The following is a 26,175-nucleotide window of genomic DNA, read 5'->3' as shown; positions in this document are numbered from 1 at the left end:
CAACACTCAAAGGCAAAAGATAAACAAGAGACGATGTTTAACCGTTTGAGTCTCAGGAGTTCCTTTTATATCTATACCAACCATGTACAAATTTGTCTTCTCGGTCCTTTGATCCTTCGCGTGACAAATACGGTCTAAGGAATCATCCACAAAGTGCTTATTATTTTGAGAAAATAGTTCGATCTTCTAGGCTTTAGAATTCAACACTCAAAGGCAAAAGATAAACAAGAGACGATGTTTAACCGTTTGAGTCTCAGGAGTTCCTTTTATATCTATACCAACATGTACAAATTTGTCTTCTCGATCCTTTGATCCTTCGCGTGACAAATACGGTCTAAGAATTCATCCACAAGGTGCTTATTATTTTGAGAAAATAGTTCGATCTTCTAGGCTTTAGAATTCAACACTCAAAGGCAAAAGATAAACAAGAGACGATGTTTAACCGTTTGAGTCTCAGGAGTTCCTTTTATATCTATACCAACATGTACAAATTTGTCTTCTCGATCCTTTGATCCTTCGCGTGACAAGTACGGTCTAAGAATTCATCCACAAGGTGCTTATTATTTTGAGAAAATAGTTCGATCTTCTAGGCTTTAGAGTTCAACACTCAAAGGCAAAAGATAAACAAGAGACGATGTTTAACCGTTTGAGTCTCAGGAGTTCCTTTTATATCTATACCAACATGTACAAATTTGTCTTCTCGATCCTTTGATCCTTCGCGTGACAAGTACGGTCTAAGAATTCATCCACAAGGTGCTTATTATTTTGAGAAAATAGTTCGATCTTCTAGGCTTTAGAGTTCAACACTCAAAGGCAAAAGATAAACAAGAGACGATGTTTAACCGTTTGAGTCTCAGGAGTTCCTTTTATATCTATACCAACATGTACAAATTTGTCTTCTCGATCCTTTGATCCTTCGCGTGACAAGTACGGTCTAAGAATTCATCCACAAGGTGCTTATTATTTTGAGAAAATAGTTCGATCTTCTAGGCTTTAGAGTTCAACACTCAAAGGCAAAAGATAAACAAGAGACGATGTTTAACCGTTTGAGTCTCAGGAGTTCCTTTTATATCTATACCAACCATGCACAAATTTGTCTTCTCGATCCTTTGATCCTTCGCGTGACAAATACGGTCTAAGAAATCATCCACAAGGTGCTTCTTATTTTGAGAAAATAGTTCGATCTTCTAGGCTTTAGAATTCAACACTCAAAGGCAAAAGATAAACAAGAGACGATGTTTAACCGTTTGAGTCTCAGGAGTTCCTTTTATATCTATACCAACATGTACAAGTTTGTCTTCTCGATCCTTTGATCCTTCGCGTGACAAATACGGTCTAAGAAATCATCCACAAGGTGCTTATTATTTTGAGAAAATAGTTCGATCTTCTAGGCTTTAGAATTCAACACTCAAAGGCAAAAGATAAACAAGAGACGATGTTTAACCGTTTGAGTCTCAGGATTTCCTTTTATATCTATACCAACATGTACAAATTTGTCTTCTCGATCCTTTGATCCTTCGCGTGACAAATACGGTCTAGGAAATCATCCACAAGGTGCTTATTATTTTGAGAAAATAGTTCGATCTTCTAGGCTTTAGAATTCAACACTCAAAGGCAAAAGATAAACAAGAGACGATGTTTAACCGTTTGAGTCTCAGGAGTCTTTGAAAAGACAGGGTCGAAAAATCCCGAACAGCGCGATAGCGCTTGTCTTAGTCGTTTGCGAATAGAAACAAGCTCGTCATATTTGTTATTTTTGTAAAATACATCTATATTATTATATACGCGTACTATTAGTTTATAAATATTTCAAGTTCAATAAAAATTACTGACATGACAATGAAATACAAAATACCGTCAGTCGTCCGTAGCGTTCAAATGTACCGAGATTTTTCGACACAAAATGTAAAAAGCGCGATCGCGCTGCTTGGGACTGAAACGGTTAAAATTACAAAATCGTTTACGCTTTCGCGTTACTAATTTTCTTACGTCATTAAGCGCGTTTTTCTTAATCGAATGTAAAGAGAGGTCGAAGCGTACAAATTGAAGAACTGGTAGAAATAAAGGAATTATCAGATGAAAATTTTGGTATTGGCAACCCCTCGAACGGGTTAAGGCGATCGATCATCGACGCTTAATTTGATTAATTTGATTCAAAGGTGCTGCTTCTGTTGTCCTTATGAGGCGCGTGGTAGACTTGCAGCTGATCCCAGCGATCACGCGCAATCATCCTCGCAATCGTCCATCGTCGTTGCATTTAATGTCTCTACATAGCGCAGTCAGGATAATCGATGTACATTTGCATTGCAAAATAATATCACATTGGCGCGACGCCAGTGCTGCAATTGGGTCGTATCTTATAACGAATTAACTTATGATACGTGAATATACGGTATAACGATAAATTTCATGACTTGAAACGGTTTATAATAAGCGTGTTACGAGGAGAAGTTAAAGGTGTACATGTAAGACCGTGTCATGGACAGATGCTGTTACCATTTTAGAGTGTCCTTTATTTACTTCGATCGACAGGTGGAACGTGCCATCGGTTGCACGCGTTTTCAGTTTCCTGGACAGGCGCGCGGAACCAGAAGACAAACCGTACGGTCGAGTCTTGCTGACTCAGACGCTAATTTCGGACCGACGACGTATAATCGCATTGCGTAATCGATTTACGAGCTATCGTGAAAAGGACTAAAGAAAACACGTTGAATGGACTTGTTGTGTTTTGTAATCGCGTGGTCAAACGAACGAACAATGCGCGTAATCGCGAATCGCGTAAAGATACTTTGTAAACTAACGAACGTGAAGCGTGGGGTAGAATTATCGTTCGCATAAAAGTGGCTCGCCACTTTAACACGGAGATTTATTACGTTAGTTTACATTTACATTAGTTTAGTCATTAGAAGAGACACGTGTAAGTGAAATACATTTTAAAGATAATATTTTTACCGTTCAGACGTTGAAAGGTAATAAAAATCGACGGATAATTTGAGGAAGAAAGTTGTTAATAGGGTTCAATTGTTTGATCTATCAAATTGGCAATTACAACAGATCGAATACTTAATTGCAGTTACCAATTAGTAAAGCTAATTGGATTACCATCTTCCATAATAATTTATAATCGAATAAAATAATCACGTACTAATTTATTTTAAATTTCATTCGAGCAAATTGAACCGAACATGATTGGAAAAGTACGTAAGAATAATTGGATCTCTTTCAAGTGTTTTGAAAAATTGTCCACATTGATCGATTTTTCAAAACAATTTGTATCGTTGATTATATTTCACGATACCAGGCAACAGATATCGTTGACGTAAAATTTGGTTACGATTTATTATCTGCTAATAGAATAAGCGTTGTTGTATAAAGAAGGAAAGAAAGAACAACGTACACCGCAAAATTCTCTTTTATCGATAAATAATCTACTTTCTTTGATCAAGTCTAAAGGTCAATCGTAAGTGGAATGAAAGATGGAAATTGTATTATCTCTGGTGCTTAGCAACGATCCAATTTCCTGCAAGTCAGACTTAATGCGTTTCTTGGAATAAACCAATTTTGCGATTCTACGTATCGAAACTCGTGGAAAACAACAACGTTTGTTCATCATTTGTGATAAGAACGAAAATTTATCGTACGCGGACTGTCGTCGATATGAAATTTAATATTATCCAAGTTCGTGGCAATGTCTAAATTACGATCTAAGTTGAAGTTAAAATCCAAGTTACGTTTGAACTTTCTAATACGCTTCAAATCGTTCGATTCGTAACTCTTGGTAAATTTAATGGAATTATATAGCGAAAGGAAAAAGAACAGACTTCTTTGACCAGACGTAACGAAATAAAGAAAGGAAAGAGAACCGTGAAGAAAGTAGAACGGTTGTTTCGTGCTATTTAAGTTGTAAACCACGCCTTCCAATTTACGACAACGTCCAAGTGAATATGTAATTGGGAAATCCAGGTAGAATTATCAACAAACTGTCTTTTTCCCTTCGAAAATATTTTACGTCACGTGCACGTGCAACATAAAAGATATAACTTAGAAAAAACGAAGCTGGCACCCCACTGGGGGTAGCCACCCACATGTTATATTTATTTTTATTTTATTTTATTTTTTTCACCAATAAGATATAACACTTTACCAAATGTCCATAAGGACAAATTGTAAAATAACCAAAATAAAATTAAAAAAAAAAAAAAAACGTGCACGTGCGAATTTATCGTTGGTAGTTTGTAGATTTCTATGCAAATATTTATCAAACTGACTAAAGAGACGGCACTTTGATAGAAATTTTACATATTTTCGTGTATCTATTCATTTTTAAAAGCGCATTCTAGTCCAGATCGTTCGAAACATCGATCGTTCGAAATTCTATTGGATGATTCTGCCAGAATGAATATTCTCTATATTTTTGTTATGTTTTTTCAAACGTTGTTATATTATAAAATATTAATTATGTGTTATTATACTATAAATGCGAATCCACGGTGTAGTTGTTACGGTCTGATGGGAAAAATCTTGGGGGGAAGAGATTTAAGCGGAAGTGATTGTACATATCGATTTTTAAAAATAAATTCATATTGTAAATTGATAAAAAAATGTAATTATTTCTTTTTTCAGCGAATGTCAGAGGCAGTTGAGCAGAGTTCTCGACGACATGGGCGAGGCTTCTGCCAGAGCCCAAGGTCTGAACAAGTCAATAACCAGCGCCGTAAAACTTCGAGATACTGACCATGTTGTTTATTTATTAGTTGACAATGAAGCTAACAAGTAAGTTTTTTAAACCTTCTTTAATACTATTTCCGTTATTTATTATTTTTGCGATTTTATATTTAGTCGATTTTATGTCATCGGTTAAGTATACAAATTACAGTTCCTTCGATACTCCTCGATATCAACTTGTATTTCCCTCGAATAGAAAAGACGAACTTTCTAAAAACTGCAGTTTTCGCACACTTTGAAATTCCTATTACTATTACGTTGAAGAATTTCAATCCTCTGCCATCGACGATTCTATCGAAGTTTGGTTTGTTCGCTAAAGGCTCATCCATGGACGATCATAATTTCTCTATTTCTTCCAATGCAATAGTTTTTCGCGACGATACGTTTGAACGAAAGGACGAAAGATTGTCAATGTAGATTAAAAAAGCCGAGTTCTCCAAAAAGGAAAGCGCAATCATCGCTGCCAGATGAAGAAATACTACTTCGAAAACTGCTCGATCTGATTGCTTTCGTAGAAACTTGGACAAACGACGAAGACCCTCTTGGAAAGCGCAACCCGAACCCGAAGCAGAGGACGAAAAGGAAGCTGTATTTACCAGGATAAAGGGTTTCGTAGCGTGCAAAATGGTTGGCCGATCGATATGTCTGGTGTCTCCTCCCCTAGAGGAATCCAGCTTCCCCATCCTCTCAGAATCCAACCGTTGTATACCGTCATTCAAAAAGCACTGTTCATACTTAAATAGAGGATAATTCGACTCTTCGCTTCTGTTAACCAGTTAACCTGTTAACTGCGGGGTTTACTTTCAAAAATCCCTCACGAGGTGAGCAGGTAAAATCAAGCAACGACGAGTATACACGTCGACCGCAGGGTAATTGCTTGTACTATACATTTTTGCGAAGAAAGTGAAGAAAAATGAAGAGGAAGGATTAGATTTTTATTTGGTAAAAAATTAGCAATTCATTGTTGAAGAAAGGTATTGACGTTAAATATTGAAAAATTGCCAGAAAGTAATAAAGCAAAGTACAGAAGACAGTTTGGGAGTAATTTCCATTGGGGAAAATAATCAACTCAATTTATTAAAAACATATGACAATGATCGATATACCAAAGAGAATGATTAAATAATCGAACACTTTCTTTTTTATAAAATACATAATGATTTTCCTGAAAGTAAACATACTGCTAAATGTCATTTATATTACTCTTTACTAAAACTTTGAGTCTTTGTAGTAAATGGTAATTTTTACTTTACACGATGAGTATACGCGTCAACCACAGTGAAATAGAGTGTCGCATTGAGGTGTATACACGTCGATCGCAGGGTAATTGCTTGTACTATACATTTTTGCGAAAAAAGTGAAGAAAAATGAAGAGGAAGGATTACATTTTTATTTGGTAAAAAATTAACAATTCATTGTTGAAGAAAGGTATTGGCGTTAAATATTGAAAAATTACCAGAAAGTAATAAAGCAAAGCACAGAAAACAGTTTGGGAGTAATTTCCATTGTGGAAAATAATCAACTTAATTTATTAAAAACATATGACAATGATCAATATACCAAAGAGAATAATTAAATAATCGAACACTTTCTTTTTTATAAAATACATAATGATTTTACTGAAAGTAAACATACCGCTAAATGTCATTTATATTACTCTTTACTGAAACTTTGAGTCTTTGTAGTAAATGGTAATTTTTACTTTACACGATGAGTATACGCGTCAACCACAGTGAAATAGAGTGTCGCATTGAGGTGTATACACGTCGATCGCAGGGTAATTGCTTGTACTATACATTTTTGCGAAGAAAGTGAAGAAAAATGAAGAGGAAGGATTAGATTTTTATTTGGTAAAAAATTAGCAATTCATTGTTGAAGAAAGGTATTGACGTTAAATATTGAAAAATTGCCAGAAAGTAATAAAGCAAAGTACAAAAAACAGTTTGGGAGTAATTTCCATTGGGGAAAATAATCAACTCAATTTATTAAAAACATATGACAATGATCGATATACCAAAGAGAATAATTAAATAATCGAACACTTTCTTTTTTATAAAATACATGATGATTTTACTGAAAGTAAACATACTGCTAAATGTCATTTATATTACTCTTTACTGAAACTTTGAGTTTTTGTAGTAAATGGTAATTTTTACTTTACACGATGAGTATACGCGTCAACCACAGTGCAATAGAGTGTCGCATTGAGGTGTATACACGTCGATCGCAGGGTAATTGCTTGTACTATACATTTTTGCGAAGAAAGTGACGAAAAATGAAGAGGAAGGATTAGATTTTTATTTGGTAAAAAATTAACAATTCACTGTTGAAGAAAGGTATTGACGTTAAATATTGAAAAATTGCCAGAAAGTAATAAAGCAAAGTACAGAAGACAGTTTGGGAATAATTTCCATTGGGGAAAATAATCAACTCAATTTATTAAAAACATATGACAATGATCGATATACCAAAGAGAATAATTAAATAATCGAACACTTTCTTTTTTATAAAATACATGATGATTTTACTGAAAGTAAACATACTGCTAAATGTCATTTATATTACTCTTTACTGAAACTTTGAGTTTTTGTAGTAAATGGTAATTTTTACTTTACACGATGAGTATACGCGTCAACCACAGTGCAATAGAGTGTCGCATTGAGGTGTATACACGTCGATCGCAGGGTAATTGCTTGTACTATACATTTTTGCGAAGAAAGTGACGAAAAATGAAGAGGAAGGATTAGATTTTTATTTGGTAAAAAATTAACAATTCACTGTTGAAGAAAGGTATTGACGTTAAATATTGAAAAATTGCCAGAAAGTAATAAAGCAAAGTACAGAAGACAGTTTGGGAATAATTTCCATTGGGGAAAATAATCAACTCAATTTATTAAAAACATATGACAATGATCGATATACCAAAGAGAATAATTAAATAATCGAACACTTTCTTTTTTATAAAATACATGATGATTTTACTGAAAGTAAACATACTGCTAAATGTCATTTATATTACTCTTTACTGAAACTTTGAGTTTTTGTAGTAAATGGTAATTTTTACTTTACACGATGAGTATACGCGTCAACCACAGTGCAATAGAGTGTCGCATTGAGGTGTATACACGTCGATCGCAGGGTAATTGCTTGTACTATACATTTTTGCGAAGAAAGTGACGAAAAATGAAGAGGAAGGATTAGATTTTTATTTGGTAAAAAATTAACAATTCACTGTTGAAGAAAGGTATTGACGTTAAATATTGAAAAATTGCCAGAAAGTAATAAAGCAAAGTACAGAAGACAGTTTGGGAATAATTTCCATTGGGGAAAATAATCAACTCAATTTATTAAAAACATATGACAATGATCGATATACCAAAGAGAATAATTAAATAATCGAACACTTTCTTTTTTATAAAATACATAATGATTTTACTGAAAGTAAACATACCGCTAAATGTCATTTATATTACTCTTTACTGAAACTTTGAGTCTTTGTAGTAAATGGTAATTTTTACTTTACACGATGAGTATACGCGTCAACCACAGTGAAATAAAGTGTTGCATTGACGTGTATACACGTCGAACGTAATTAACTGGTTAAGCGATTATCAATAGCGTAGTAATGTGTTATATCCGTGTATTTTTCCTTGTGTTTGGAGTAACATTTTCATTAATTCGTTAGACTCTTTCATCAGACGTTACATTGAATCTCATCGTTATTCGAAATTCTCGCGATTCTTGATTGATCTTGTACACAATTCTGGCGAATTTTCAGAGAACGTACGTCATTATTTAGGAATAATTTCTTGAAAGTTTTGCCAAGATTGGCCAAAGTTGTCCCGTCGACCGAGGCTTCGACTTGTTACGAATCCATCAATTTTGTTTCGTAATCTCTTTGATTTATGCGAACTTCCACTTAAAAAAATCGTAAAAGTTTCTGAATAATCACCTTCATAACAGTTTCTTTGTATGTCTTGAGCGATATTACAACAACGTATAGTCTACATGTTTTAAAGCGTTTTGTATGCAATTTTTTACTCGAACTCCAGACCGAAACAAACTACCTATGCATAAAGCTATGTAAAATCGAAAGTAGTCGAATAACAGTGAAAACTGCGAACGATCGTCGACTTAAGAACAGCATACGGTGTATGTACGCGTAAAGCGTTTTATATTCTGTTTCTTCTTATCATAATCGCGGAGATAACTTTTTGTTGATACTGTGGCGTGTGCGCAGAGACAATAACAGGCTCGTGAAGTTTTTACGTTACTTTTCACGCTGTTAATTAATTACCGAAAATATCAAAAGTACGCTGAAATTCCCATCTTTACGACGAAGCCAGTTTAACCGAGATACGATCGACCTGGCTTGGGTTACACGATTCGTTCTAACAATGGTGGATCATGGATATCGTTAATAGACGAGGAAACCAGGTAGCGTGAGAAAGTCTGTGCTCGTTACGTTGATGTGAACAAAATTTGAAATCGTAAATTATAGTTTGTAACGACTGATAGATGAGGTTTCGTTGTATTATATCGTTGCGAAACGCTTGATGATTATTGCGTGCAAGAATTTTCCAACAGCTATAGAGAGCTTTTGTCCATCGATATCGTTAGCTACCATTAGTTTCGCACGCGTCTGTCTAACTTTTAATTTATAGAAATGAATTTATTAATTTATTTATAAATTCGTCGGTAACTTGTAGGGAAAATTTCGGACGAAAATCTGAGATACACCGCAACATTACAACATACAGCCAACTCTATTCGAGGAAAAACTGTAATCTGTTCATTTATGAAAATACCTACGTATTTAGAGAAACGAATTCAGTTTTAATTCCTAATCATTTGTGATCTAAAATGAGAATCCGATGTACTTCGTAGTAGTAAACATTGCCATTTGAGTTTAAAGATAAATTCTGATTTGCTTATATATAAATATATCCGTTTAAGAAAATTAATTTATTAATTATACTTGTTATCTACGATTCGTTTGTAATTTATAATAATTCGCAATTTGAAACAAGAGTCTAACATACGCCATAGTAACAGACATCGCCATGTCTATTGGAAAACAAACTGTAATTTTTAAACTCGAACTTGTTTCTCCTCTCAAAGTTGTCGTACAGCGAACAGATGTAAGGTGTAAATAGCAATTTCGCCGGGGAATAGCTCCCCGAAAACAGCACAGTGACGAATACGATGGTCCAATTCTTAGCTCCGTTGCGAACTTCCTCGAGTCACTGATCCCCGTGTTTTGTTTCGCTCTATCTACGTCTAGGAACGCGAACCACGAATGGACCGCAGCCGTGAATCATCATCGAGTAATATTACGTACAACGTTCCTTCGATTTTGCAGCGGACTGGGCAGCGTGGTGGGATTGTTGAAGACCGGATCGAAGAACCTCTTCATGTTCGACGAGACTGGCGCTCATTATCAGCTGAAGCCAAGATGCGTTTTGGACTTTTACGTTCACGAGTCACGGCAACGCATGGGTCTTGGAAATATTCTCTACCAGCACATGCTCTCCGTAAGTGGATTATGTAATCGTTGAATTAACGATATTTCGTATGAATGATTTTAGTTTGGCGGAAGACTCGCGCGCAATGGAAATTTAAAGCTCAGGTAGCTTTCTCAAAAGGAAAAGCGAAGGGATCTGATATTGGTAGTAAAAAAGTTCTGTTTTATTTACATATAGGTCTAACGTCGCATCAACCGCGAGATTGTTAGCTGCGGAGGCGGATATGCTTGAAGCTTCACGTCATTTAAATAAGAAAAATTTCGTTCGCTTTGAATTGTGATGAATGAAATTTATATTTGTACGAACACAAGTGAGAAGCTACGATCTAGACATAAAAGGTGGCTTCATTCGCTAGATAGTAGTTTGTAGAATATAGTTTACAGTTTGTAGAATTGCGTATGAAATTAGTGGCTTTAGTCGGCAGAAGACTCCGCTGGACCAGTAATCGTTGAATTAATGACATTTCGTATGAATGATTTTAGTTTGGCGGAAGACTCGCGCGCAATGGAAATTTAAAGCTCGGGTAGCTTTCTCAAAAGGAAAAGCGAAGGGATCTGATATTGGTAGTAAAAAAGTTCTGTTTTATTTACATATAGGTCTAACGTCGCATCAACCGCGAGATTATTAGCTGCGGAGGCGCATATGCTTGAAGCTTCGCGTCATTTAAATAAGAAAAGTTTCGTTCGCTTTGAATTGTTTATGAAATTTATATTTGTACGAACATAAGTGAGAAGCTACGATCTAGACATAAAAGTTGGCTTCATTCGCTAGATAGTAGTTTGTAGAATATAGTTCACAGTTTGTAGAATTGCGTATGAAATTAGTGGCTTTAGTCGGCAGAAGACTCCGCTGGAATACGAAAAAAGCTCGTACGGTATTTTCGAAGGAACTGCGAGAAGATTCGACGTTGATAGAAAAAGAAAGATTCGTTCGAGACGCTTTGGCTTACTTGTGAAATTCGTATTTCTATGGGAACGGAACTAGAAAATTGAGACGTAGAGATTTGTCTCACCTATCAGATATCGCGACAGGTACGGTATTTTGCGTATCTTTGCACGTTGTACGCATCTGTTGCACTTTTAAAACAATTTGATACTTTGAATGGAAATTTGCTTAAATTTATAGAATTGCTCGTTGAATTAGTGGTTTCAGTCGATAGGAGACCCACGTGGAATGGAAATTCGAAGCTCAGGTAGCGTTTCTAAGGAGGAATTTGGATTATTTATGAAATTATATATTGAATTAACGATTTTAGAACGAATGTTCTTAACTGGCAAGAAACCCGCGTGGAATGAAAATTTGAAAGTCAGATAGTAATTTTGATAATATTAATTAAAAACAGACATTCATTATATCTTATGTTATCTACAAATCAAAGATATAATTAATGATACAAACAATTTAAATACCTTGGGTTAATATATTGAACAGCATGTGTGGTAAAAATTATAGCTTAGGTGTGATGAATATGTCGTTGAACGTGTGGAACGATACGGATGATCATAAATATGTTAATCTAGTTTTAATACAAATCTCGTTTTAGTCTTGTGCGTGTATGTACATATGTTGAGAACCATTGTCATCAGAGAAACAAGAATTATTCGCAATATTTCAAAACTATTAATTATTCTGTTTTTGCTATTCAAATTACAAATAGCTAATTTATGAAACGCTAATAAATAGCGAAAATAATAAAGAGAGAGAATTTCACGCTCTATTCATATCTATATAATAATTAACATATAGATTCAAGATTTTATGTAGCATTTTTATTGCCTCGTTTGTTTACTTATTATCAAAATAACGTTCGCGACACATGCAACATTGGATTTGTGAGAATGTTAATGAATTTATGAGGGCAAAAGGAGTAGAATGGAACGAAGAATCGTCGTTCGTGTTTGGTATACCAGATTTTTTCCTCCGCTCTGTTATGGTCGCTGCGCTTCTGTCAGAATCACAGCAAGTGCTGTTGGCTTGTGAACTCACCTCGTGTTCCTGTGCACAGCACTCGACTAATACCAGATTGCCAACCGGTGCGCGGTACTTTTCCGTAATTAAAGCTTATTAGCTTCGGTTCACGACATTTTATAGAACCTACTGTTGACATACGAACCGTACTTCTCTCCTTTCCTGTTCAAAATTCCAATCACAAAGAGCATGCATAATTTTACAAATAGAAAAAGAGAAACTCGCTACTTAACACGTTCTGGATTAATAATCTGTATTAATATCTAACACGTTCGTTGCGTCACAGGTATTTGGCAATATCAATACCTTTTTATATGTATAACGTTTCGCGTTGCACGTGAATTTGTTATACAACTTTTCTTTCCAAATCCCCTTCGTTTTTTATCGATATTCGGCATCTAAATTAACATTATCACATTTATCAAGACCTACGTAAAAGCAAAGCCCATATAAGTTCCAATTCCAAATGCAAGATACAAGCAACGAATATGTTAATCAAGGCAAACGCAACGGAAGATCAATGTTGCAAGAACAGCTGAAATTCCATTCTTCTCTAATTATATGTTTTAATACAACCATCCTAAACGTTTGCTCTTCTCGAGACACGCAACATGTTCATTTACGTATCGTCTGACTTACATAAAGTTTATCGCGTTAATCATCGTACGTATCTACTTTGTTTACAAAATCATTCTTCCATTTCAGAGTTATAGGTCGTCTAAAGAGATCGTAAACGCTGGAAATAGAGAAGGGGAGAACTTTTTAACGTAATCGTCCTAAACTGTTCCTGCTTTAAAAATACGAAAGTATTAACCCGTGCCGTATCAAGTTTATTTTTAAATTTTATTGCGTCCAACGAGGTAATCTTTCGATCTCGTCCAAGACTGTTGTTACTTAAAAAATCCTTCTTCTGTCTTAGAGTCGTGGAATCATACGGCGTCTGCAACTTTGCAAGTAGCTGTCTAAAGAGATCGTCAAAATGGAAAGTAAGAAAGGGAGAGAATCTTTTAACGCAACCTTTCTAAACTTCTCCTCGCAAAACGCGAAAGGTGTTAATTCGCGTTGCGAGAAGGAAATTCGTTTCGCGCACTGCCGCTGATTCTCTTGTGTTAACGTTTCCCCTTCGCTCTGTTCAATTTCGTTTGCCCACGAGCATGTGCGAAACGACGATGTTTCGCAACGTTCGACCTAACGAGCAACAGCACGATTTTGCGTAAGATTTCCATGGAAGTGGTCTGGATCAAGATCGCTGGGACGCCTTTCTGCTTTTACTCGGGAAGTAATTACGTCTCGTTTACACCGTCCAACACGGTTCACATCCTCTGCGTGTGGGTGGATAGCAATTTCGTACGCAGGACACGAACTCGTGTAAGCTGTTCGTTCTTTAACTCTGCCACTCTTAACGCCAACTATAGTCGGTATCCGTGTTAGGAGACCTGTGAATACGAACGTCGATTACAGTCGCCACGTAACGAACCATGACTGCTACCGTCGATCATCGGCGCTCAGGTAACGATTAGACTGCGGATGCTTATGCAGATTTTACAAACTTTTACCTAGTAAATATCATAACAAGTGTCACGCTTTGCATACTTTATACAGCTTTTTATATCACGTACAGTATGCATTTTGCGTATTTTTAGAATTTTGAATTCTCCATCGATGATTAATCTCCATCGATTTTAATCATCGTACGTATCTACTTTGTTTACAAAATCATTCTTCCATTTCAGAGTTATAGGTCGTCTAAAGAGATCGTAAACGCTGGAAATAGAGAAGGAGAGAACTTTTTAACGTAATCGTCCTAAACTGTTCCTGCTTTAAAAATACGAAAGTATTAACCCGTGCCGTATCAAGTTTATTTTTAAATTTTATTGCGTCCAACGAGGTAATCTTTCGTACTTAAAATTAAAATTTCGTAATTAAAAATCCCGTAGTCTAGTCTAGTAATAATTTATTCGATGCTAATTACGTAAGACGACCATCTGTACTGTTATTTCGATCATACCGCAAAATGTGTATGAGTTGTACTCGAATTCGTATACTGATTTGCTACTGCATTTAGTGCATGTGTACTGTCTTGTAGTGTTTTTTGTTATCTAGGAAGAATAGTCGTTGAACTGTAGGCAAATACCGATACTTCATTCGCATAGGTTTCAATCGACTCTTTGGCGTTTAATTCAAACACGACTAATGTTTCTGTATCGTCTTAATATCTGCACTCTGTTTCTTCATATTCTAAGATGATCGAATTGTATGAATTGTAAGCGAAGTACGTTTCGAAGGATTTTAAACGTCGATTTGCAAGCGTCCATGTTACTTTTCTCTACGCATAATGAATATTCGCGGCGAAGTCGCTGCCACAATAATACGTACACAGGAGTCGTACTCACAGCTATGTACGTCGTAAAGAAAGGGTTAAAGATACGCTCGGATACTTGCAAGTTACGACTACCAGACTTCCGTTCTCTTCCCACCTTCGATAACAGACATTCCCGACGTCTGAAACGATACCATCGCGATAGTCTGGCAGATAGCTTATTTCGAACAAAACCAAATATTTCGGCTCTTTTTCGCCAAATAGACATTTAACGTATATATAATACAATATATTAATTAAACGCACACCGATACGTAAACGGATACCGATCGTACATACGAATTCAATTAAAGCTGTAATTGATGATAATTAAATTCTCGTCTACGTTGCCGTATGAAAATATAGATTAGAATTAATTCATGGAGTCAATAGCGATAATTATTAATGCCATCGCGAATTGCTTTAAGTATTAAATTAATTATATATAGTTTAAATTAATTTATCATGGAGTTAATGGCAATTAATGAATTGTAGATCAATATAGGTAATCTCAGAAGTCTTCTTATAATTTCAATTTAGATTCTTCCTTGTTGAAGTTGAAAAATTTATGTAATCCTTCACCCTGCGTAGGTTGCGAGGATATATAAAAGCAGAGGAATGACAGAACGAGAGGGAAAGTGTTCACAGGTTGGTTAGAGTAGGATGACGAGAGAGAGAAAAAGGAAAGAAAAGCTGAAAGGTGGGAAGAAGAAAGGAAAGGAAGGAACGGTGAAGATAAAAGGAAAAGACAAAGCAGGAGGAGGAAATAAGAAAGAAAGGATGAAAAGAAAAGGGAATCCCTTAGTACTTGTTTATCTTTGTCCCTGCTAATTGCGTAATTCTAGCAGGAACGATCCGATACCCATTTGTTTTTATACAAAGATCGATTAACACAGGTGAACACAGATGTTCACACAGATGAAAGTTACTTTGTCGTTCGTTGTTAGATACATCATCGCGTACGATGGCATTTTCAGAGCTCCGATCTTCACAGAATTAGATACAAATATACTAACGATCTTCGATCTCTTACACGATCTGATTATATATTCCAAATTCGTTGCTGTGTGTAATAGGAATTTTATCTTCTCGTCGATCGAATATTTACAAGGAAAAATCATGTTATACGCATGGTGAAATTATTTAATGAAATTCCAACAAATTAATTTGATTCGAGCGATAATTAGGAATAAGAGAAACGACGCGAGAAGCGCCAAGTCGATGTAAGAAGCAACGTGTTACTATACGTGTACCGTTACACTGCGGCGATCTAAATGAAGGATTTCTTATTTTTTCGTGCAGTTGAAACAGCACACAGAGCGGAACGTAAGACGACAGAACACAAAGCCAGTCCTTAAACAGACTAACGACTGGCCTCTTTTTCCTATCCTTCTTTCAAAGTCCCTGCAACCTGTTTCTTGCCCGTGCACGAATCGATAGTAATTTTCTTTGGTTTCTCGTGGAACGACCGGCGCTCGAATCCCAAGTTCACCAACGAAATCGTGGCTCGCGTGCAATTCTCTAATCACCGTTTCTCAACCTAACTGTACGTGTAACTGTCCATTGTCGAACGTTATATTCTCATGCCATCTTTGTAAATTGCACTTATTTCCTTATAGTCTGACACGTTCTTTCGATGTCAGCTTAAATACATTCTGCGGTACTTACTGTATTATTATTAGAGACTGTAAGAATGCATAGTGCGCATAAGTATACTTAAGTACTATAGGTATATAAGTGCTACAAGTATATTAAATACTATAAGTACTTAGGTATATAAAAATAGTCAGATATATACAAGTAAATATTCGAAAACGTTCAAGTATACTAAAACGCGTGTACCGTTTCTTCGAATATCTAACAAATTTTGTTTCAATTAAGAGGGAGAGTTAAGAGAACAAGTTTTTTTTTTATTTTATTTTGGTTTTTTTTACAATTTGTCCTTATGGACATTTGGTAAAGTGTTATATCTTATTGGTGAAAAAAATAAAAAAAATAAAAATAAATATAGCATGTGGGTGGCTACCCCCAGCGGGGTGCCAGCTTCGTTTTTTTCTAAGTTATATCTTTTATGTAGAGAACAAGTAGGAAGATATTTGAAAAAATAGTTAGTAGTTTATTTATCTTTTCATTTATGATACCGTCATTTCTTAATTTTCCCTGTGTTTCATACTGCGTTCGTCTTTATACGTTTACTTCTTTCGTTATGCCGAATAATTTCTTACGTACCGTACAGAATAGAAAATACAACGAAATATATCGAAAAATATTAGTCGGAATAATTATCGGTCACGAAATTGAGAACGCTAGATTAGATCTTTGATTTTTTAACGTGCAAAGAGATTAGAGCCGACATTAGATATCAAGAGAAAATACTCGCACGCTTACGACAGCTAATTTCGTGACTTGTTCCCGATAAGAAACAACACCGTACAGGCTACTGTGGCAAATTAGTGAACGGTCTTAAAGAGGAGCGTGACAAAAGGTCATTATGCGTGGGTTTTACGGTTGCAGGTAACCCGAAAGGTGACTGAACTCGTTTAGATTATTTGCTGCGTTCGTTTATTTAAAGCTCTCTTACGGAATATAAAATAGGAATTATAATGCAGAGGATCAATGAAATATCAAATTATTTGAAATGTCAGCTATTTGTACGTATTTCTGTGTATTTGCTTTCTATATATTTTCACAGTAATAATGCTTCTTGCCATTTTTACTTTTCAGGAAGAGAATATTAGGCCTGTGAAATTGGCGATCGATAGACCTTCAGAGAAGTTCTTAGCCTTCCTAGACAAATACTACGGTCTCTCGAAGATTATTCCACAGAACAATAAATTTGTCGTTTTTCAAGGATTTTTTGACGACGGTACGTACCTTTTTCTTCCTTAAACTTTGAATCTTTAAAATTTCATGGTATCCGATGTTTCGTTTAGAAACGATCTCGGTTACGAAAAATCAGTAGAAAGAACGATAGAGTAGTGTAAAGTACGATAACGTAATTATTACGTACACATAATTTTTATTTAACTTATTCATAGAATTTTACTCGAACGAATCCTCTTCTTTCTCTTATAAAATTTGTCTAAAATATTACCCGTGCAATTGGAAGAGAGAAGATAGAAGAATCGAAGGAAACGACGAAAAGAAACCCCCCATGAATTGAGAAATATCGCAGCACTTTGGTCTTACTGTCCTGTACCTGTAATCGCTAGGCTGCGGATGTTTATGCAGTTTAATATTTTTATTGACGTCGGTAAAGAAACGGGACTTAATACGAATTTATTTTATCGATTAAACATCGTAACGAATGCTTTAATTTAAATAATCTGTATTCTTTTTTGCAGATTGCATACATTTTACGAGTTTATGCTCCTGTAAATTCCATAAGCGCGTAGACATCCGCGCTCTAATCTTCTTTATTTTTATGGCGTTTTACTTCGATCCGGGGACAGAAGAACAAAGTTTCGAGGTGTAAACGCTCGTTAAACAGTTACGTTTCTAATTACTTCGTCGAAGAAGTAAACTTGTCGGTTCGTTCGTTAACAACCACGATGCTAGGAATTCTCGTTAGAACGCAGAGTAAACACTGATCGTGTTGGTAAATCATTAACGCGCGTCAGTTGCTTCTGTTTAATTGATCGGTTGCCTTATCGGTGAAATTCATCCGCTGAAATGATAAATCTAAGAAGAAATTCTTCGAAAGTTTCTAAATGCGATAGAAAATGATTAGAAACAAGCCAATCTGAATTTTTAGAAAGTTTCTAAATATTCCTAAGAATTTTCCAACTATGGCAGAGAAATATTAATCTAATAAAATGCAAGGAGATACCTGATCGTTATACAGAAGAAATTTATATCTTCGTAAAATCTGTATGCGACTTTCTGTCGTAATTTTAATTAACAAATACGTCTGAGAATAATAAATGTATAATTATCGTTTCTATAAATTTATTATACAGAATAGATACAGATATAGAGGAATAAATATTTCTCTACGAAATTATCGAATTACTTCTATGAAAGTATTTCTACATAGTAATAACTATAAAGGCATATCGTAACTATGAAATTATTCATTTTTGATTCGTGAATAAATTCAAGATTAGTCCTCTTCGATTCACGGTGCATATGCTACGATATCAATATCATTTTTTACTGACAATTTGACGAGCGTCTCGTCTTCAAGGTATCTCCATAAAGATACAAGGTAGTCTGTGAGTCCATTGTCGATCTGGTTTCAAGTTAAAGGTACGAAAATGGTGGTACGAAGGTCGAGTTTCGCCTTGTAGTTGATCCTTCGCCGCAAGTGCCCTAAATCGGTAATTCTTACCCGCTGTGGTATAAAATCGCGGTCAATGTCAACCTATGTAATGACCCTATTATGTAAATCCCTTGATCGATTCGAAGCTGTCCTTAAATGATGAATTCGCTGACTCGACATTCCGTTGATTATGAACGAGTCGATCCAATTTCCTTGACATCGGATAGCTTATGGTAGGATATGAAATTGCTCGTTTTAAATTCTTCCACGCTATAACGAGACAGACCCACTTGCGAAAACTAAACGAGATGATCGATGAGGTTGATCGATAGATAAGATGATTGTTTAGCAGTAAAACGAATTTAGTCTTATTATTGGATTGATATTAATTTCTTAACTTAGATTAAAGTAATTGAACTTTATTATTAGGTAACAATTTTTGTATAATGTTCTCTTCTTCTTCTAATATATAGCGTTGTTCAATAACATGTTTATTGGATATTTTGCAGAACGTCAGGATGTGAGGACAAATAGATACAGTTTACCTGCGAAGACCTCGATTGACATTGGTTCTTCTAGCATCGTACATAACAATGTTGGAAAGAGTAACTCTAGGTACGAGATTTTATTTATAATGTTTAAAATATGTGTGTATTTTATAAATAATTTATTAAATATATATATATTCGTAGCCCAATGGTAATATTATTTAGAGTAAGTAGATTATCCTAAATTAAAAAATTACAGTATGATGATTAAATAGTGGATTTAACGATCTCATAAATATTACAAATAAGTGATATGTATTTCATTATCGCGTCACAAAAAAATCGTATTAACAACTTTCATCTTGGTTTCAGCTTAAATGGCGTTGCCTATTCTTCCCCCGTTTCACGCGGTTCGTTTGGTAGATACGCTGCGGCACGACCGCCTTGTTCCATGGCAAATGTAAGTACGGCATCACAGCACACCGAGGATCACCGACAAATAAGATACATAAAAGCAAAATACCAACCATAGCTTCATTTTATACTGTTTTACTCTCGAAGTAGAATGGTAGACACACCAAGTTTTTGTATTAACTATGTAATATATACACATATATAAACTAAACACATATTTTACATTAAGTTATTTGGATATAGCATTTATATGTGAATAACTATATTTAATAATATTTTTGCACTTGAACGTTCTAATTATTAATTGCTTCGCGATAAAATTCCAACTGCATTTTTTAACACTTGTACGATAACATCGTTAATAGCACAGTAATAACCATGACTAAAAATGCATTAACGCTTTCTTTTAGATAATCCATAACACTGCTGTGCTTGGTCCATCAGCCGAGCGTACTGGGTGAGTAAACTGAAAAGATAGTCATCGAGATTGTTGAACGATCACGCAAAAGCTGCTTACAATATTAATTAGCCTTTAGTCTCTTTGTATCTACGAGGAGCGGCGAAATCCTCTTGGATATCTGACTCGTTGAAGCTTTAATTAATCTTTCAATAGACTAGGATAAGTCGTTCTAAATGATATAACGATACTATTTTCAATTATGTTGTATATCGACTGAATTAATATTACGCATTGAATTTACTATAGAGTGATACATTGTTCATTGAAACTTTAAATACTCAAGGTTGGTCGCTAAAGGGTTAAGGAAAACACGAATAACACGGCAATATGCGATATAAACAGCTTCCACTATTTTTACACTGAATGGTGTATATGCTACCTCTTGCCAGCGCACATTTGTACGCGCATCATATACATATTTCCTGAACCTCTCTCTTGCTTAATTTCTTCAATGTTGCCCCGAGGTTTTGGGTTGAACAAGATCGCTTCGATACTTCGATAGGCAACAACAAATATGTAGATATCCGATTATATTGCTTCCATTAGTTAGAAAATTTCGATATTTATTTAATTATATAGTTAGGTATAGAAAAATGAACTTGCGTATTTCAATGTCATAAATTCTCTATATTAAGTCGATATTAATTCATTGGTTCATCGGCTCACGCATTGTAAATATTAAAATGGATATTGTTTACAGCGTTCTGAAAACATTGTAAACATTGAAATACCAAAATTCTATAAAATTTTATAAGAAGACATCGATGTTTGGTTGTTGGAAAAGATTTAAATTTAAGATATAAGTATCATCTTATTATTTCGTTTTTAACGCACAGATATGTTTAATTTATTGAACAGGAACTTTTTGTTGGATCAATTTGCGCATGTATGAATGTATGTACATTATATTTATTTATTGTGATATGTACCGATTAATTTCAACTGGTCACTCGCACCTGTGCATATGATTAAAATGTGTTCACTGGATGTGCTGCATGGACTTTATATTTATTTCCTTTTCGTTGACAGATATTAAGCGATTCCACTCCCATGAAAACACCAGTTCAATATTCCCAATATCCTCTGCACAATGGCAACACGTTCCTTTTACTCTTGTTTTCCGAGTAAGTAATTTCATTTTGCGTCACTTGCAAAAATTGTGTGATCCATGCATGATTTATTTTCTTTACAAAAATATTATCATTCGTTATCTCATCATATAGGCGTAAGATGATAATTTATTTGAAAGAAAAAAACATTTAAAAAATATATTTTATTCTCAAATAAAAATCTAATTATTCTGGTGTTTTGTATTTTTTTTAAATCGATATTGTAATAATGTTTTTTTGCTTGGCATATTTATTAAAAAAATCTATAATTATTCTTTAGGCCTTAATATAATTATTATACTTTGATAATGTAAAATTGCACGCAACAAGCAATTACGATCGTGGAATGCATGTTACTACCAAACACGTTTCCACGCATCTTCATGGGAAGTTACTTTTTCAGTGAAAAACCGAGCACGCCGGCTGCGACTCAACTGAAACCGGAACGACCACGATCGTTGAGCCTTTATTCCGAAGAAGAACAGAAGCAACGTACAAGTGAATTGTCAACAGTACCAACACCTGCTTTACCAGACTATCAACCAACTCCATTAGCTACCATTTTACGAGAAACAGAGAAAACCGAAAAAAATATGAAACCATCACCCTCGTGTAGCCAAGAAGTAGCTGGTACCAATCAACATACTCGATTAGATTTAAAATTTTATCATTCTCCTTTATGGTAAACGAAAACAATGGAACGATATTAGAATTATATCATCTGCATGTGCGACAAAATTAAGAACGCTTTACCTCTGATAATAAAGTATCAGTGGAAAGATGATTAATAATAAGCTTGATGAAAATTGGACAGCTGTGGTAATTGAGGTAAACGTTATGTATTAGTTTATATGGCAAGGCGAAAAACGTGTATTATAATTGATAAAATCAATTGTTTTTACTTTCTATGAGAACAATTAACAGATTATCATTGGCTATCGTTAATTTATTCGTATATTATGGGATTGCACTTTGAATAAAAGACACAGAAACTTTTTAATACTTAGTTTACTATGGCTAATAACTTGAAACATGAGAAGAAATTATAAAAGTTACATCTCCAGACAAATAAAATTCAAATGCTGATAATTTTTCGCACTTTTTCGAGCTCTAATTAGGTTTAGCATTATATTGAAAAAAAGTATTGGAAATCTTTATGCGCTTTTAATTTGAACTCTAATACCAATATAGCAGAATACCAACGCTGAAAATGAATATCTAATCGATATGTTTCAATTGACTGAAACGATGATAATATTGAAATTGTTAGTAAGTTATCGTAGGAAACCAGATTAATATCGTAGTACACGACTGACGTTCATAACGTGTAGATTGCATATATACATATATATAGGCTGGCTTGTAATTTTATACGTAGATAAAAATGGTACGAGACATTTTTCATATATTACAAATGTAGCGATACGTAATTTGTACAATAAACTTATCATTCCCCTTTTTTTTACATTACATACTGAACTCTAAAGGAATCTTTTATTATTCCTTTTTAATCTCGTCAAGTTCAACATTTATTGGAACAAAGACGATTATTATAAAATATATTTATTGATTATGCTCTACAACCTTTGTATTTTCTATTATCAGATTCGTAAAAATTTACGATATTGCTAGGACAAGGTGGAACCTGAAATTGTTGTCAATAAAAATATATTATGTGATAAGAAAATAAAAGTATATAAATATGATTGCATTATTTGGTATAAACTTTTTCCATAAATTCATAATTTAAAGCATGTATCATTATATAATTAAGAACCATTTCATATCTTATCTCATAAAAATAATTAACAGTGCTTACATAAACAGTCTTGATAATAATGACGTTATAACAAAAATAGCACACTGACAATTACCTTCGCTTTAATATCTTCAATATCAACTTATCTAATTTGAAAACGAATATAAAGGAATATCATATATTTCAATATTTTTCTTTGTTGCAAATGATTAATCAAACGCATAACATAAATAATATAAAAGATAACAATGATTGACGTAATCTTCTATCACTGCTTAGTATTATATTTAAAAAGTGAGTCAGTTTTAAATATCATATTCCGCACCATCTAGTTTCTCATCAGTTATCCAATATATTAAATTGGAACAAGTTTCAGATTCTAAATATAAAATGCTTACAAGCATTCCTTCAATATAACCTAGAAAAATCCCTGCAGAAATATCAAGAACATAATGCCTTCTCATTAAAAGTCTAGACAGAATTACAGCAAAGATCCATATTGATATCGATAGGAGACAAATATCAGACACGGGCCATAGATATTTAAAGAAATAAAAGATAAGTACCGACCGAGAAGCATGACCCGATGGGAATGAATACTTATCAGGTCCTAGTGAAAAAGGATCATCGTTAACTGCTGGTCTTCTTCTTCTTATATATGCTTTCAATATAGCAATAATGATAATGTCTAGTATTAAAGCTAAAAACATAATAATAATACCAATAATGTCGATATTGAAAATTGTTTTCTTTCCTAAATATTCAATATATATATCTTGATATTCGTTCTTACCCATTAACAAATTGACTTGCATTTGATACAAATTTTTATTATTAAGAATCCAAATAAATGCAAGTATCGATGTTATCCAGGGCACTGCGTGGCAAGATATCTACACAAATAACATAATTAAAGTTAGAAATTCATGTACAAAACAATTGACTTCTTATATAATACTTTTCTTATATTTTTCGCATCTTGTATCAAAGTAAAAACGTACCTCTAACATTTTGTAATGCTTTCTTAACGTTCTCATTATTGTAAAGCTTTCTACACATTTTACAACACTTCTTGTTAACTGAACATCACGGTCTAATATTCTATTTAACATTGATGGAATTTCTCTTTTACGATGCTGAAAACGTTTAAAAAATATATACATATTATTATATTTATATATATATAAAATAAATATATTTAATATTATGAAATGTTATTAAAAAAAAAATACCTTTTCCATGGTATGTATATTACAGATAAAAAGAGTAAGACAATCTAAACTAATTATTAACAAATCACTGATATCGTCAAACCACAGACTCAGATTCAGAATTTCTGAAACAGAAGTTTCGTCTACGAACTTCTGAATTTCATTCTGAACATTTTCAGGAATTAGATATGTAAAGATGGCAGCACCAGCATTGGAAAAAATTCGAACAATTTCAAACTGACAGTTTGGCGACTTTATTGTACTTTCCAATAAGACGTAAAACCTTAACTTGAAATTTCTTCAAGCTTTGTGCGTATAAGAGATTATCGGCGCTGTTGCGACATACGTCCTATCAATTAAAAGTTCTAAATTAACCGAATCGTTAATAAAAAATGCAGAAAGATCAGTCGGAAACACCAAAACTGAAACGATTTAGGAGGTAAACACAAAGCACAATTTTTTTTCAAGTAATAATCTTTTATATATTTTTAGGGTACAAAAGGTTTCTACACCAGAACCAGTAAAAAAGAATATAGCGGATCACATAATGAATGTTCGTGCAGGTAGTTCACACCATAGGGCAACAATGGCTCCGTCTGATTTTACTTCACAACAGAGTAAAAAATTTTACTTTGACTTTCTGTTACGTTAAAGTTTTACAAAGTTAAAATACTAAACCGATCGTACAATCTAGGTTTCCCAAAAAAGAAATTCACATTGGACCGTACCTCGATATTTTCTATGCAATCAATGGCAGATGGAACAAAAATAATGGATTCAGAATGCAACGACGTGGAGTTGAAACTCCTTTACGACCAATATTTACAAAGGATTATGACAGAAATAATTCTAAAAAAGAAAACAGAAGAAAAGGAGAAATTGTTTTTATCTCAGCTGGCCACGATAGCCAAGGAATATGATCACAACGAAGAGAAATTATTTAAATTAAAAACTAGAGAAAGAGATATAATAAATTTGACCGAGATACAAAATGAGATTGATTCTCAAATTCTAGATGTGAATAATTGCACTAGTAAATATTACCTAAATACCATCTTTTCATGTATCACTGAATTAGCTACATGTTTTTAAATAATTAAACTTGTTATAATTACAGGAGGAGAAGAGAATAAAATATTAGAGAAGATTCTATCGCAGTTATATGATCTTCTGAAACCTCTGGATATACTTCGTTGTGATAATATAGTTCTTCCTGAGACAGCCGAGGAGTGGGAAGAAACTAAACAAGGCTTGAAATCATGTTCAGAGAGTTTAAAGTCTATTGTAGATTTAATTGGAACAAAAATTGAATCATATCAAGGCGTTAATGAGGGGATTAAGAAGTTTGTGCATACTTTAAACGATATTAAAGATCATCAAAGAAGGTATAAAATAACAAATTCTCTGTTCTTTGATAATTACTTTGTATAGTACAATGCTAACGTAATATCGCTGTTCTTACAGATTAGAAAAAGAACTTTACGAGTTGCAAGCTCTTACATTGAAATCTGCATCGTTGACCTTAATGTAGAGCCAAAATGAATAGGTACTAAATCATATGTAAATTATACGATATTAAATCATTTAAAATATTTAATATATTTAAGAATTGCTTATTATAATTTTTATACACAAATATTGTACGTTTGTAACTTCTAATATTTATAAGAGAAGGGTTGCTAATTGTCACAATTATATATTTACAATATAGATTAAATCAAAATTCTATTTAAATTTTGGATATTACTTTTATATGCAAAGAAAATAAAAATATTCATCAATTTTTTACAGAAACTTGATGATTTCACTTTCTGAAGAATATTACTGTATATATATATGATAATTGAAGCAAATGTCGCCATACTTTGGAAATTAATAAAAATAATTAAATTAACA

At 33.8% G+C, this 26,175-nt stretch overlaps 3 protein-coding genes across 7 annotated transcripts in view; 2 read left to right on the top strand and 1 right to left on the bottom strand.

Annotated features, from left to right (window-relative positions):
* LOC132916264 (alpha-tubulin N-acetyltransferase-like) overlaps positions 1–23,015 on the top strand; it is a 31,856-nt gene extending 8,841 nt beyond the window's left edge. Inside the window, exons 2-8 of one of the 2 annotated variants that reach the window (XM_060976116.1) lie at positions 4,624–4,773; positions 10,088–10,259; positions 17,302–17,443; positions 19,348–19,453; positions 19,699–19,786; positions 21,230–21,324; positions 21,713–23,015. In XM_060976116.1, the coding sequence (XP_060832099.1) occupies positions 4,624–4,773; positions 10,088–10,259; positions 17,302–17,443; positions 19,348–19,453; positions 19,699–19,786; positions 21,230–21,324; positions 21,713–21,995 (1,036 nt within the window). In that variant the 3' untranslated portion in view covers positions 21,996–23,015. Of the gene's footprint in view, positions 1–4,623; positions 4,774–10,087; positions 10,260–17,301; positions 17,444–19,347; positions 19,454–19,698; positions 19,787–20,150; positions 20,198–21,229; positions 21,325–21,712 lie in introns of both variants that reach the window. The other variant, XM_060976117.1, reaches the window with a different exon arrangement.
* The window catches only part of LOC132916269 (polyisoprenoid diphosphate/phosphate phosphohydrolase PLPP6), a 46,537-nt gene continuing 43,218 nt past the window's right edge, over positions 22,857–26,175 (bottom strand). The window contains exons 1-4 of one of the 4 annotated variants that reach the window (XM_060976125.1): positions 25,780–25,865; positions 24,070–24,204; positions 23,862–23,961; positions 22,857–23,768 (exon numbers count right to left, since the gene is read on the bottom strand). In XM_060976125.1, the coding sequence (XP_060832108.1) occupies positions 23,374–23,768; positions 23,862–23,961; positions 24,070–24,180 (606 nt within the window). In that variant the 5' untranslated portion in view covers positions 24,181–24,204; positions 25,780–25,865 and the 3' untranslated portion in view covers positions 22,857–23,373. Of the gene's footprint in view, positions 23,769–23,861; positions 23,962–24,069; positions 24,205–24,300; positions 24,436–25,779; positions 25,866–26,175 lie in introns of those variants that run through there. The other 3 variants (XM_060976123.1, XM_060976126.1, XM_060976124.1) reach the window with 3 other exon arrangements.
* On the top strand, positions 24,578–26,073 carry LOC132916266 (uncharacterized). Its single transcript, XM_060976118.1, has 5 exons — positions 24,578–24,718; positions 24,772–24,896; positions 24,974–25,312; positions 25,397–25,664; positions 25,744–26,073. The coding sequence occupies exons 1-5, from the start codon at positions 24,672–24,674 to the stop codon at positions 25,808–25,810; spliced, it is 846 nt and encodes a 281-aa protein (XP_060832101.1). The 5' UTR covers positions 24,578–24,671; the 3' UTR covers positions 25,811–26,073.

Source organism: Bombus pascuorum, chromosome 2 (assembly GCF_905332965.1).
Source record: "Bombus pascuorum chromosome 2, iyBomPasc1.1, whole genome shotgun sequence".
NCBI classification, from domain to species: domain Eukaryota; kingdom Metazoa; phylum Arthropoda; class Insecta; order Hymenoptera; family Apidae; genus Bombus; species Bombus pascuorum.
The sequence above is the reverse complement of the archived record's forward strand: the minus strand, read 5'-3'. Positions and strand labels throughout refer to the sequence as shown.